The 14,949-nt window shown below is 34.2% G+C and overlaps 1 protein-coding gene across 6 annotated transcripts; it reads right to left on the bottom strand.

The window, feature by feature from the left end:
* Positions 1–2,137: 2,137 nt before the first annotated feature.
* Positions 2,138–14,874, bottom strand: LOC149415443 (mitochondrial 2-oxodicarboxylate carrier). Of its 6 annotated transcripts, none has more exons than XM_089642627.1 (5): positions 14,767–14,874; positions 12,341–12,682; positions 8,868–9,140; positions 6,484–6,665; positions 2,138–6,084 (listed from the first exon to the last, which is right to left on the bottom strand). In XM_089642627.1, exons 2-5 carry the CDS (start codon positions 12,677–12,679, stop codon positions 5,967–5,969), a joined length of 912 nt encoding a protein of 303 aa, XP_089498753.1. In that variant the 5' UTR covers positions 12,680–12,682; positions 14,767–14,874; the 3' UTR covers positions 2,138–5,966. The 6 variants fall into 6 exon arrangements, with proteins under 6 accessions (XP_089498753.1, XP_089498752.1, XP_089498754.1 ...); XM_089642626.1 differs by lacking the exon at positions 14,767–14,874 and adding an exon at positions 14,601–14,726; XM_089642628.1 differs by lacking the exon at positions 14,767–14,874 and adding an exon at positions 13,966–14,520.
* Between the last annotated feature and the right edge of the window lie 75 nt (positions 14,875–14,949).

Raw genomic sequence — 14,949 nt, 5'->3', positions numbered from 1 at the left:
GCACTACTATTTTTGTATTTGTTAAGTTTTGTTTTGCTCATTGTAATTTATTTTACCCCATATTATTGTACATTGATAAATAAATTATAAACTTTTTCATTGCGGCGTTTCTTTGTCGATTTCCTATTTCATCATCGCAACCGAAATAATGTCGCAGTTTTATACTGTCTGTAATAAAAATGACAAAAATTATACCTAGTTGATTTGTAACGTTTCAATTATAAATTGCTCAAACCAATTTAAGAAAAAGAAATCGATTTTTAAGACCATTGAGAAATGAGGCCTTGTGCCACCATTTATTAATTTATTAAGTTCCTACATAGGTGGGTAGGTACTTATTGCCGTAATCATGACGTGAAAAATGACAAATACATTTTTGTACAGATTGACAAGGTTAACTTTGCAACAGGTGGCGTCACTAATGCAGATTTTGTGAATAAAAAAAATCTACATTTAAAATAGTTCCTTAGTTACTTCTTCGATCGCCTGCAAAGTTATGTGTGTCGATCTATATTTTGTAAATTCATTAATATTTTTTTAGTGAAGACACCCTCGACTATGTATGTCGATCTGGAGGTGTTTTTAAGATAAATTAACTGGTAGGTAATTTTCCTCGTAATTTTATTTTTTTATAAAATGTTAACTTTTATTAATAGTGTAATTTCAGTTAGGCAATGAAATGCGACACAAGGTATTTTATTTACCTGGAGGAATTAGAAGATTAGATGACTGGAATAGAACCCAAGAGAGATAGGTAGGTAATGCATTAAAAAAAAATACCTACCCCAGATTTTTAACAAGGTTTTTTTTCTTTCGTTACCTGCCCATGCCGATATTAGATTTTTTAGTAGAAGTTCACAAAATGCCATTGGTACAAAAATATAAATGACAATCATAAATTTAACATATATACTTGTGTTTAATTTAAACCAGCTTTCATAAATATTACATTAGAAAATAAAGAGCTCCGAACTTAGTAATTTTATCAATAAGTCTCAATGATAATATGACGGAGATAAAGTCCTCCAACACAGGTGAACTCCTAGCGTGGAGGACAATATAATATAGGTACCATTGTATAACACATATATTAAAGAATAAATAAAAAAATAATAAAAAGACACGGAAAACAAAAACTTACCAGGACCGGTGTCTACCAATTGAGCTATTACCACCAAATGTTATTTATTTGTGTTTTTCGTCAAGCTGAGCTTATTTTATCAATATCAAGAATCCATTTTTGAATTAATTACATTTTCTTCAACTGTATCCCATATTTTTTTTGTTCACTTTTCGATCTGATTGCAAAGTCTACCCGAATATTTACAACGCATTCGATGTCTTGGATAAGCCTATCCAATTTTATTTATTTGGGTTATCTTTTGGCTTTCCTAACCGTTCAGAATGATCGAGGAATTGAGTGTAAGGAGAATATATGACGCGAATGTGAATGGTAGAAGATGACGGGGACGCCCGAGGAAGACACGACACGATTAAGTGAGCCATGTCAATGAGTCAGGATATTAGTTAGGTATTTTTAGCGCCTTGGCGCCATGCCAAGCGGAATGCTCCAATTGCGCCCACATAGTGCCGGCCCTGCCTGACAGAGAGGACGGATCACCAAACAACTCTTTCTTGGCACACACTCCATGCTTCTTTCACATTCATGCATCGTCTCATACATACATACCCTTGCCGGTCCTGTGCAGGCGCAATTGGAGCAGTCCACTCCGGGCGCCGACTTACCAATTGGACTGCTCCATGACTGCTCCAATTGCATCTGAGTATACTGAAATACCGGCCCGAATAGGTTATCAAGTTTTTACGTAGATAAACGGTGTTTGGGGTTACCTGGATTTTATAGACATCTGGCGATTTTTTGGTAAAGTTTGTTTGAATGCGGACTACAACCTGTAAAGTAGATAGTAGGAGGTAAGGTGATAAAAGTGTAGTTTGAACAGATTGAAGTATAAAATTTACATGGAAAGGTGAGGAAAAATATTAGATATTGATTGGCAAGGAAGAATTATAGATTTTTGGAAGATTTTTTTTTTGCTTTATCGATGATCTTTTCAACCTGTATAATAATAATTATAAAAAATAATACAAATATTTATGTAAGAAAATTCATATTTATTTTGTAAAAATAACAAACATAAAAAAAAAACAATGTACCTATTCACCGAAGTAAATTCACAAACCTTTGGATATTGTATAATTTTTACTAGATGATAAACTTTTTAAGAATCATGTAATATATTTGATTCCTAAACAGTATTATGATATTAAATACTCAACTATACTCATTTTAATAAAATATAACAGTTTTTGGTCATATTGTAAGAAAAGTTAATATGAAATAATATTTCCGATGTTTGTTCAATAGCAAATATTAAAGTACAATAATTTGTCATAAACTTTATTAGCACCTCTCTCAAGATGGTTTAATTAGTGAGTAAAGGGTAAAGCCCAGATCAAAGTAAAACCGCTGGTAGCAAGCTGGCGAGCTGAAGGTATAAACCACTGGTAGCAAGCTGGCGAGCTGAAGGTATAAACCACTGGTAGCAAGCTGGCGAGCTGAAGGTGTAAACCACTGGTAGCAAGCTGGCGAGCCGAAGGTATAAACCACCAATGTAGCAATGTTTAAATGCCAGCAGTCTAGCTCGCTGTGCATGTGTGAAGTCCTTAGCCTGCGATATCAATGACTAAAGAAAATACAGTTATTATTCTTTATTCAATGCGCGATATAATAAACCGCTGGTGTGACAGTTTTCACACAGCTTTCTTTGGTTGTCATGCCATGTCACTATGCGGCAATCAAGAGTCGACTGTTTTGGAGTAATACCATTAGCTCGCAAATGGATCAGGGCCTTTTCAATAGACATAAAAAAATATATGTATATGTGTAATGCAAGTACATATTTACATAAATATTTTGGAATGATGGAGGTTTACACTAGGTAAGGGTAATGATCGATACTTCTTTTTTCATAATACAGCGAAACCTCTATCAATCGTTTTTGAAGGGTCCTTTTGAAATAAACTATGGATGCGGTAATATACAAAACATTCATACTTAATTGTTTCATATTCTAAAGACGGATTTATAATACACATATAAATTAATGTGTTTAAATAAAAATGGCGCGATTCCTAAAACGATGGCTAAATCAAAGTGTTTTTAGGTGGGATTTTTTTCCACTGCTTCGACAATTTTTAGTCTTTCTTGAAGAGTAGGCAGGGCCCGCCCTGAGGCAAACAGATTCTGCCGCGAGTTAATTTTTGGCAGCCCTTGTCAAAACCAGTAGGTGAACCTAGGTAGGTGAACATTGAATCAATAATATTCGGATGATTTGTATTTGTGTGAAGCGTCGCTCTTATGAAAAAAAATCTCAAGGGCGATTGTGTTAGGACTGTTAGGTATTGGGTATTATCAGCGCCTTGGCAATTCGGCGTACGGAGCGGACTGCTCCAATTGCGCCCGCATAGGACAGGACATAAGAGTAGGTATGCACATTTTTCACTGGATGGTTCATTTTTAAGGTTGAAACGCTCAAAATCAAGAAAGTAAAAAGATAAACTCACACATGCACCACCGTGTTTGACGTCTAATGACAACTAATGTCAGTAGCGGCCACCGATAGCGATCAATTCAGTAAAATTGTATAAAAACTGCATACTTTAAACAATGCAGACAGGAACAATGGATGCAATCTATTTTGACAAAATGAGTTTTATGAAATTTATTCGGGTGTGGAAGAAAACGATTATTCTAGGAACGATCGATGGAGATTTCACTGTATTATTATAATACAGTGGTATGTTGGTTAATCATTCAATTACATAACATTATAAATAAACAAAAATATTACACGATTTGATATGATAAGTATCAACAATGTGAGTTGGCAAGATAAAATAGATGAAAATAATAATAACATTGGAATGTAAACACAAAGCCTATTAGATAGTGTAAGTAAATATGTATATTGGAATTTTGAATTTATACATTACTAGCTAAAGTGCCCGGCGTTGCCCGGGCTTTACGCAGAGTTTACCCGGTGTCCCCTGATTTTTTCTACCATTCAAACTGCTCTGTAAACATTCCCTGCACTAAATAATAACAAAACTTTTCTGCAAAATCGGTCCAGTAGTTTTTGAGTTTATAGGGCATACAAACATTGCCTTTTTATTTATATAGATAGATTTGTGATAATTCACATTAAAACAGACAAGCAAATTCCCTTGGATTTTAATTAAATTAAATTATTGCATTCAAGGCCACAGAAAAAATATCAATAAAAAAGCAGGTCACATGAGCAAATAAATGCTCTCTTATAAAATTTATATTATTGTCAGTAAAAATGCACCTAAAATAACATTTTATGGTAAGTAAAAACCTTTAAAAAGGCTATGAAGACATGCATAATAGGTTAGAAGCACCTGTGTGAATAGGTATCTACTTAATATATTTCTTAAATTAAAATATTGATATTATTCATGCTATTATAATGGACTATAGTTATACAATTATAATTTTTAAACAAGGTGTATGGGGGTAAAGTGATTATACAGGTGGATTATATTAAAAAAAAATACTTTTTTCGAAATTCAAACATTTTAAGGATAAAAAGTTAATTTGTTTGTATAGAAAAATAAATATTCTTCAATGTTAAAATATTTATGTATGGGAAAAAAAACAATGTAATTATGAAAAAAGTTATTTATCTTTTTTACTTCTACCATCATGAAGAATTACCTCCGGAAGTTAGTTCACTTTACCCCCGGATACTGTATTAATTTTCCCCATAATTATACACGGTGTCCGGAAACTCGTAGTACAAGCGGGAAACTGGAGAATCTACTCCACATGGGGAACCCAAATAAACATAAAGTTTTTTGATTTGAGCATTTTCACAAAAAAAAAAAAAAACCAAAAAAAAAAAAAAACCAAAAAAAAATATTTTTCGGCTATTTTAGGGTTAAAGTTTTTTCTGGTGTTTAGGGTTGAACAACAGATGTTTTAACCCTGCAGAGCAGAAATATTTTATGATTTCACCGGATTAAATGAAGGGTGATTTCAAAATAATGCTTCAAATCCGAGTTTCTTCATTTGTTTTACTTTCAAATAGTTTTAATTAGTTGGGTACTTTGATCTTCAGTAATAATTTATAAGAATTCGATTAAAAAAAAAAAAAAATCAACTTCTAACTCGATTTACTCGATAACGAAAGCTTAAATCAAAAAAAAATATACTACAAAATCGACTCCAAATGTGATGTAGATTCACCAGTTTCCCGCTTGTACTACGAGTTTCCGGACACCCTGTATATTGGTCCCATATTCATAAATTACTTATTTCACTTTGTTAATTAATACTTGTACTGTAACTTTTTGTATAATATAATATTATACATAAATGCAAATTTCTTAATAATTGGAATGACAAAGTGAGTAAAGATACTTATAAAATTCGAAAACATGTAAATATAAACATTTGAAACGCATCTGGTATATTTTTTATGAAGGCAATTTTTTCTCAAAATTTCCTTATAAAAATATATCCAATTGGGCAATGGTAAAAACAATAACAAAGTATTTTTTAAGTGATATCAAAATGAAAACATTATTTTATATATTTAAATTTTCAAAAGATGAATAACAAAACTAATTAAATAGAAAATCTTTAAAACTTAACATTATGTATAAGGCACTTTTAGAATATTTTAAACAGCATAAAATATGAACTACAGTGAAACCCTCATATATAGTGATCACACAAAAAAATCTTCCACTTAAGAAATTTTTTATTGGTCCTTTGGAAAATCTTATAAGAGAGTTTCGCTGTATATTGCTTTCATCGTATTGCTTTTTATTGGTAAAAATGGCTATGCATATTCAGGAATGTTAGTTGAATTTTTCCTTCACTTCCTTCAACCAACAAATGAATGATAAGTTTGAGAATGTTAGTTGAATTTTTCCTCCAGGAATTTGTAAGCATATTCGTAGACCACCAGCATGATGGCACCACCTGGGCCCAGTCTCAAGACCTTGGGCAGGAGCCCCTTGTACAAAGCGGCGAAACTGGAACAAATAATCGCAAATTAAAACTACATTTTGTTGTAATAAGAATCAATATAAATGTGCCATCTACATTTGCGCTGAAACCTTACGACATATGTTTAAACAACTATTTTATTTTTTTTAAATTTACAGTTAAACAGTTATCTTAATTAGTATTAAAAATGAACAATAAGTTCAATTATTAAATTTCGTCACATGATATAGAATACTTCTTTTCAGGAAGTACCACTAATTTCTGAACACCGTTTGATGTTGACGTGAAAAATATTCACTTGGACCATGGTGTTTTTTTAAAGTAACACTTTTTCCTTTAAACCTTTCCTTTGATTTTGGTGTTGTCAATTAAAATCATTTTTTTCTACACTTTCCTGACGAACTGTACATAATATTGAGACTTACCCTTCTTCCTTATAAACAATCCCGATGGACTTGATGGTGCCCCGGTACTTGATCTGGCCAGGAACGGGCTGCGGGCCCTGGATGCGACTCTTGGCCACATCGAAGGGAATGTTAAAGCACGAAGCCAGAGTTCCCGAAACAAATCCTATCGTCACCTTGCGGAAGAACTCCTTCACGTGATCCTGAAATAATTTTTTTTGTCATAATGCATTTCTTAATAGGTACATGTGTAAGTTTTTATAGTGGAGATAAAGAATATGAATAATGTGTAAACAAAAGTGGTTGCTATTGTTACTTTAGTGATTAAAGATAATATTGAAATGAGTTCGGTAAACATAAAATCTTAATCAAATCCAATTTTTATTATTCCCTTTTATGAAAATCTTTATTATTTGAATAATATTAAATCAAGTGTAATGAAATCAATTGACGTGAGGCACTACCAGCAGACACATGGGCAATGTAGGCATCTTGTTCAAATTTATGCATTATGATTTCATCCTGTATTTTTATTTTTTACCGGTGTACATAATTTTTATCCCGAATTTCGATATTTGTCTACTATGTTATTAGAGATAACAACTTGAGTAAAGAAATAATCATCCACCGTGCAACAAATTACATTTGACCAAGATCAGCTAAAACTTTGAACTGATAATTTTATGTACATCAGTACTGTAGCGATGTTAGGAGATTCATCTAGAACGTTTCGCCAATACAAAAAGCATCGTAACCTGAACATCTCTAGACATAATGCGAAGCGTTCCTATCTTGCTACCTACCCGTCTACGAGCACCTACTTGCGAGCGAACTACCTACGACAATACGTTGCGAGTTGGACTAGCACATTACGCGCATTCGCTAGAAGGTTCTAGCCTATTGCCTAGGCATAATTCCAGCGCCAACGAAAGTACCAGAAGTACCCAGACTGAGCGAGTGTCCCGTAGTTTACCAGCGATCTCGCGCAGCTACTGATGCCATCGGCCGGGCTATATAAATAGGCCCGACGCAGCGAGCAGTCAGTCAGTCATTAGTCGTTCAACAATTAGCAAGTCTCAACGAGTGACAACCCGCGTCCCTCCGCTGCGCTCGGGACGATAACACCCGGCTTTGCACGATTCATTCATGGACTCCATCGGGATCATCACAGTGCCCTGGCCATGGCCATCGTTCCTGGCCAGCACTACACCAGATCACAACGCCCTGGTTCCAGCACATCTGACCAGCGCTACATCCACGCACCTAGACCAAGCGGCATCCTCGCTGGTCTATGCATCTCCCGCACAACCGCTGACCGGGTCCACCGCACCTTCGGCATTCCTGTTCAGCACTGGAGCACCCGGAAGACCCATGACCCATTCACCAGTACCTGATACGTCAACGAGTCCGGTCACCAGCAAGCGGCGTCGACTCACCACATTGACCCGCACATTGACCAACACTTCACCGCCTGCATCCGGAGTCTTCATCATCGGTCCTCAAGTCATCGCATATACGGCAACCTGACTCAAATAAAACACTGTGACCTTCACAACATCTTTCATTGTGCCTCCTCACCAGATCACCAAAGTACTATCAGCCATTCGCAATACTTTGTTTGAAGAACACCTCTAAGTATACCAAGGGCCGGTATTTCAGTTGATTTTTAAGCTCGAGTTTGAGAGATATTTAAGTTCGTCAAGTTGCTCTCTGGTAGGAACCCTGACAATTTTATCCGACTGATACAATTCCTGAGTATACTTAATCCTTAGGATCCGATCAACGATCATAGCAGTTCAGTGAAATCATGACTACCTTTAGGTGCACTGCAACGTACAGGGTGTAGGGCTAGGTTTTAGAAGTTTTTTATGCATTTCAATACTGTTCATGAAAATTCCTAAGTTATACGTGGACATTGTAGAAGCCTATCAATTATTTAAAATATTATATTTGGCTTGGAGATATTTACAAAATATTACCTATCTTCTAAGGGTTAAATACAGCCACTAAGGCCAAGTTATTTCGTAAAAATTCACGTGTGACAAAGTCATCAAATATCCATTTGGCGCCATTTTGTTTTTTTGAACAAATTGTGATTGGCAGAAGATGACACCAATCATATTCTTAAGCTTGTCAGCTCATTATAATTTGATAGATAGCTAAAACGCAACTAGAATCGGCGTTTCGGCGGGGACCTTTCGGAATGGACATTTCAGCGAAACAACTGGGCCAAGCTTGGCAAGTGATTTTTTAATTTAAAACATAATCGTTAAGACCTCCATCAACCTAGAGAAGCATTTTACATTTATGATGGTATATCGTAGGAGGAATCCAATTATTGTCAGGTTATTCCTAGCCTGGAAATGCTATTTTTTTTAAAAGAAGAAATATGGGTAGGTACTTACATCATATTCTGGCAACAGCCCCTTCACACTATGATAGAATCCAAAATAGATCATGTTGAATGAGCCGTTTCTGGCTATGGTAGCCGTGACCCCCTTGTTAAGGCCCTGGAATCCGAGGCCCTGGGTCTTGACTATTTCTCTGGTCACCGCCCAGGTGCTGGGCATCTGGGCTGCCAGGGTCTTATTAGACTGAAGGGTCACCTTCACCACTTCAAATGGATTGACGAAGATGGCTTCCGTTACTCCTGCTCCGAGGCCGGCCAACGAAAATGTCTGGAATTAAATAAAATAAGAATTATAAATAGGATGCATAATATTATGGTAGGTATATATTTACATATATATATTTTTAAGTAGAATAATTTTCTCGGTTTACCCGCGTAACGTAGTCCTTAAAAGGACTTTTTAATTCCTGACGTTTCGGACAGATCTCACTGTCCATCTTCAGAGGCCTTATGTCCTGAATTTTGTCTCAAACTGAAAGCTTTCGCGTGTCTGTTCGGTCCAGAAGTCAAGATACAAGTGGGTGCTTATCATAAACACCCACTTGTATCTTGACTTCATAAACCGAGAAAATTATTCTACATCTTACCCCCGTGAAAACCTTAACCATAACATATATTTTTATATTTATTCACAAAAAATAATATAGTAATTATTTCACTTAATTTTATACACAAGATGTACCACCATAATAAAGCTAGGCTTGTGAGTATGGGGGATGTGTCATTTTGTTCATTATTTTTTATGTAATATGCCAAAGTATTCAGTTATATTTTCAGTGTGTTTTTTAATGCAAAGTTTAAAATCTATGTAGTTATTTATATTTCGAATACTTTCTGGTAATAAACCAAAAAAATTTACTCACGAGATATTTATAGTTGAATTGCCCCATTGTTTTTTTACATTTCGGAGTTGGGAGCATTGATGCATGTCTGAGTAATCTATTGTTTTTAAAAGGTGCATTTTTATTTAGAATATTATCTTTGTAAATTTGTAATGTTGCGTGATAGAAGTATAATGTATGTAGTTTTCTGACATTAAATTCTTTAAACAGAAATTCTGATGAATATGTATACGGTTTAAATAGAATTGTTTTTAATATTATATTTTGTGCTGTGTAAAGCGGTTTTGTGTATGTTGTTATAAGTTCCACCGCATCCTATAATGTATTAGTGATTGGCAGAAAGCAAAGTATGTCATTCTGACTAAATCTTTATTTAGTATATGTTTTTGGTGCTCCGCGGGAGCGTACCTCGCGCGTAATTTGTAACGAGAGTGTATTCTTATACATTTAAAAATAACTTTTTTCCATTTTTTTATATTATTTTTAAAAAATAGCTATGTCACATGCTATTATTTCGAACGTTGATTCGATTCCTAGTGATTCTACGGGAGGTGAAACAACAGATACAAATAGTGACGATAGCAGTATTATAACGCATCGAAGAAAAAGATTGAGGATTGAAAGTGAGCCTTCTATCTCCTCTTCATCTTCAGAAACAGAAGAAACACCAAATTTTGCCAAAATTCCTCCGACAAAAGTGTTTTCTAAAGCAACAAATGATCAATTTCAATTTCAAAAAGAAATAAAATTGATATTTTATGCTTATTTTTTCCTATTCATATCAATAAAAAAATAAAGAAAAAATGTTTATTCATATCAATAAACATTTTTTCTTTATAATGCAAAAAGAATTAATAAAATTGATTGATATTTGTCTAAATTAGAGTGTTTTATTTGAAACCATTATTTTTTCCTTTAAATTAATCAATATGTGTATAGCAATTTATATTTATTTTTGCAAAAATTGATTAGCACTAAAACGGTTAATCAAATTACCATTGAAAAAATTAGAGTCTTCCACAACACAGGTGAACTCTTAGCGTGGAGGACAATATACAATCTCCATAAATAAACAATATGAACAATCAAAATAAAACATAACGTTATTACTAGGCAAAGATAAGAGGGCTTCATCAAAAATCTATTCAACATAAGAAAGTGCATCACAGATTAGATCAAGAGATGATATCTTAGAAAAAACTATGTGGGATAAACAAACAAAGCAATAATGTTATCACAGTAAGATTCAACAAACTTCAATATCATCAGAACATGCACCCACTACCCATAAATAAAAAAAATTAAATCAACTAAATTATTTTTATGGTGTGACAGGAATCGAACCCGTTGCTTCCCAAATCAAATTCAAATGCGTAGACCACTATGCCATGGAGAACATCAATTAAAGTGATAAAACAAATATGTAGGTCACAATACAAGCAATTACTTCTGTAGCCATTGATGTATTATTAGTCAATGACTGTAGGTCAATGTAAGCCTACATACTAGAAGCCCTTGAGTTGATATCACAAAAACGGAGATACACTATACTAATTGGTCAATTATTAACTGCATTCTTCAAATGCGGCAAGTATTTTAAGGCATTTGAAAATATTTAATTATTGAACTAAGCTAATGGGATAGCTTATTGGTAGAGCGGTGCCCCGGCAAGGCAAGGGTCCTGGCTTCGAGTCCTAGATGTGACAGTATCTTTATCTGATTTTCATTTAGGAATCGCTAATATTGTCTTCAATAATTAAATACTACAATTTGAGGTTTTAATCACTAAGTTATTCCAAAAAATAAATATTTGAAAATAAATAAATTCGCTTAGGTAAGTTAGCGTTCAATTCTCTTGACAATCTTAACGGCATATACAACAAATTTTATTGCTGCTCGGCACTCACCGTGAATGCTAAAATAAGAAGGATAAATGAATGTGTGCATAGTCTTATTTGCCTATCATGTTAGCAAACTTGCGTCTAGTAAAATAAGGTTGAGTTGAAATTTGATGTGAACCAGAATAAGTCAGATAACATCTCATATAAAAGACTGAATATGGATAGATTTGACTTGATACGTCTGGGGTCAGAAACTGAATTTGAGATCTTTAAAAATATATTTGTATTATAATTGATTAAAACCCTGTTTAAAGGTACAATAAACTATACATATTTTGTGATTATTTAATCACTAAATGGCGAAAATTATTATTATTTAGACTATAAAGTCGAAAGTCTGCAACTTTTCTGTATAAAATTTCTAGGTCACTGCACATCTTTTCAGCTCGAGATCCATTAACTGTCAAAAAATAGGACAGGATGAAATATTGTTTTATGCATAATATGTATTATTTTGTTTTTATTTATTTTATTTTATTAATACAAGACTTAGAGGGTACATATAGTTTTTGTGATATTTCACCCTCCATGCTAGGGATGACCCTGTGTTATGGCGGGTGTGAGTTTTCAATTATGTATTCAGAATGAATCTAATGCGTAGCATGAATTAATTTAGAATGATAATAATTATTAATGGAAAATTCAATTAGTCAGGTAAGAAATATTCAGGCAATCCATTTATTTTTCCTTATAGATATGAAACATTGTATTCTGAATAGTCTTACCAATGGAGTAGCTACCGGTGATCCGAACATGAACATCTTTTTATACTGCTCAAAACAGAAGAACTTCACCGCCCTTTTGGGGGTCTCAGCGAGAATAGGTGGCAAAATTCCCTTCCAGAAAGAGAACAATCCCTCGTGTTTGTACATTTTCTTCATACAGTCCACTACCCCATAGTAATAGTTGGGGTCAGCCCGGCTTCCCACTTTACTGGTTTGAAGCTGCAATCGGGTTTTAATCAAGTCCAGCGGATGCATTATGCAAACTTCTACAAATCCAGCACTGCCACCAGCACCAATCTGCATGGCCGCCTGCTTCAATATAACTTGCAAGTCACTCATTTTCTGAAAAAAATTATTATTTAAGTGCCTGCAAGTATAAAAATGCAGTTAGCACCGTACCGTATCACAAATGTACCGAATGACCGAAGTAGGTTGTTGATACTAGTATAAACATGACCGCCGCCGTGAGGGAACCTCTGGGCACACTGAGTTTGGGGGCTCCTCATTTCCATATCCGAGGGGAGGAGTGAGGGGGGTAGTAAATTTCTCCAGAACTGACTTTGGGGGCCCTGCACTAAGTTTGGGGGCCCTTTTACAAATCCAAAAACATACAGGAACACAAAAGAATGTTAATATGAGTTCCTGGGCCCCTTGGGACCAGTGTTAGGGTAAAAGACAGAACTGAGTATATATGTTGATATGAGAATATATTTTTAAATAAACTTAATTATATATAGACACATAGAACACCATATTATAAATTTTTATTTGAAAAAAAAAAAAAGCTTTGTTCCTACGAATATGTCATTTGAAAAATGCACTCGAATATAGTCCTGCTCCAGAAAGTTCGCTTTTTGTAACAAGCTTTGTTAGATGTACTGCAATAGAATACTTTAAAAAGAATGGCATTCTCGCTTTTTAGCCCTTTCCTTAAAATATTAATATTATGTAAGTACACTATTGAAGTCAGTAGGTACTAGATACCCTGTTTACATGATAGCCTAGTAATAATTTTTTTACTCACACCGGCAATCCTGAAATTCGTTCTTCGTACTTTCCAAATCCCAACATTCCTGAGTTAAATATTGTTTTATGTACAAGAAAACCAAAATGTTTTAATATTAGAAGTAATCAAAGTACATAAATATGGCCAAAATTAAGTCTTCGGAAAATAATTCTACAGACTCAACAGATTAGGCAAAACCAATTATCTGATATTAATTAATCCGTTTCAGAGAGTCAGACATATATTATCAAAACTTGTGCTATTTTTAGGTAGAGGTCAATAATTTTGGTTTTTTTAACTTTGTGTAAATGGGTAAAGAAACTAAACCGGCATTCAAAATTTAGAAGTTAATACAAAAGTATATCAATACAACAATTATCTACACATAATGCATTTAGTACCCGGATGGGTTAAAAAAACACAATAAAAAAGTTTTATGACAATGTTGACAGGTCATATTTTGTGGAAACAGTACTATTAGAAAAACGGCAAATAGCAACCGAATATTGATTTACCTACCAAATAATATTGCAGCCATAAATAAATCACTCCAGCTCAACGAGTATGTACATTACTACCTTCCTTTATTTTAAGAAGAAAAAAACAGGTTAAAACGTACCGATCTTTTTTATTTTATTTGTCTGCTGAAGCACCATATAATTTCAACACGAAATGAGATTATAAAACCGAAACCAAACGAAGATACCTACTGTAACTTATTAATCTGATAAGAACTTTATCATTACTTTAGTCTAAATACTTGCACAACAGTTAGTACCTACAACAGTAATAGTAGTATCATAAATAAACCACCTACAACGAGCGGCAAATTGAAATGAAAATATCAGAAGATTTGATAACCTTGATATCGCAAAAAAACGTTAAATATTGAGGAAATATTATCAAGTGCACGTACGTAGCTGCGTAGGCAATATAGGCAGACGACGAGTATTTAGCGTGGAGGACGTATTCATTACGAAAACTTTAATTTATTTTGGTTAGAAACAGTTTCTATTTTCTCAATAATAATATTATGTCTGAAAATATAAATGTGACATTTCGCATTCGCTGTCAAAATAAAACCGTTTGACAAAGTCCGTAAAACCATTTTACTGCGATATAAAGGCGACTACAAACAATGGTAAACAACATTTGAATTGAAGGAAAGTGTGGGAAATTGGGAAAGCAGAAAGGAAAGTTGATTGAGAAAATCGCCCTGTCGATAATGGAGATTTAGTTAGTTCGCGCTTTTACCGCAATAATCGTCGCAGTGAAAGCAGGAAAAGTCAGAAAATAATGCCAGGATCTTTCCAAATTGGATGACAATTGTTTACCATCTCGCGAAATAGTACAACATGTCATAACAAATATAGAATAATTGTAAACTGCCGTGTTATTCAATGTAATTAAAATGTATTACCGTCAAGCGATGGAAGTGACGACAGGGCGGGACGTTTTACTATCCGGAGTGTAGTTTGTGGTAGTTTGTTTCTACTGTGGTGTAGCGTGTAGTATTGAATCGTACGCCAGCTGTGTTGTGAATTATCTGTTTCCAAAATGGCAGAAAAGGCACAGTTTGCGGAGTGCTGGAGCCAGGAACGGT

This window comes from Hesperophylax consimilis, chromosome 18 (genome assembly GCF_061612785.1).
Source record: "Hesperophylax consimilis isolate HC1 chromosome 18, BYU_Hcon_1.0, whole genome shotgun sequence".
In the NCBI taxonomy this organism is placed as follows: Eukaryota; Metazoa; Arthropoda; class Insecta; order Trichoptera; family Limnephilidae; genus Hesperophylax; species Hesperophylax consimilis.
Note: the sequence above shows the minus strand (reverse complement) of the source record. Positions and strands in the feature narration are given on the sequence as shown.

Excerpts from the sequence above, each read along its gene's own strand:
- LOC149415443 (XM_089642626.1), bottom strand. The coding sequence starts at position 14,708 with ATGACATGTTGTACTATTTCGCGAGATGGTAAACAATTGTCATCCAAT. Across the intron at positions 9,141-12,340 it reads CACCGGTAGCTACTCCATTG|ACATTTTCGTTGGCCGGCCT; the intron begins GTAAGACTATTC and ends ATTTAATTCCAG. Across the intron at positions 6,085-6,483 it reads ATTGTTTATAAGGAAGAAGG|TTTCGCCGCTTTGTACAAGG; the intron begins GTAAGTCTCAAT and ends TATTTGTTCCAG.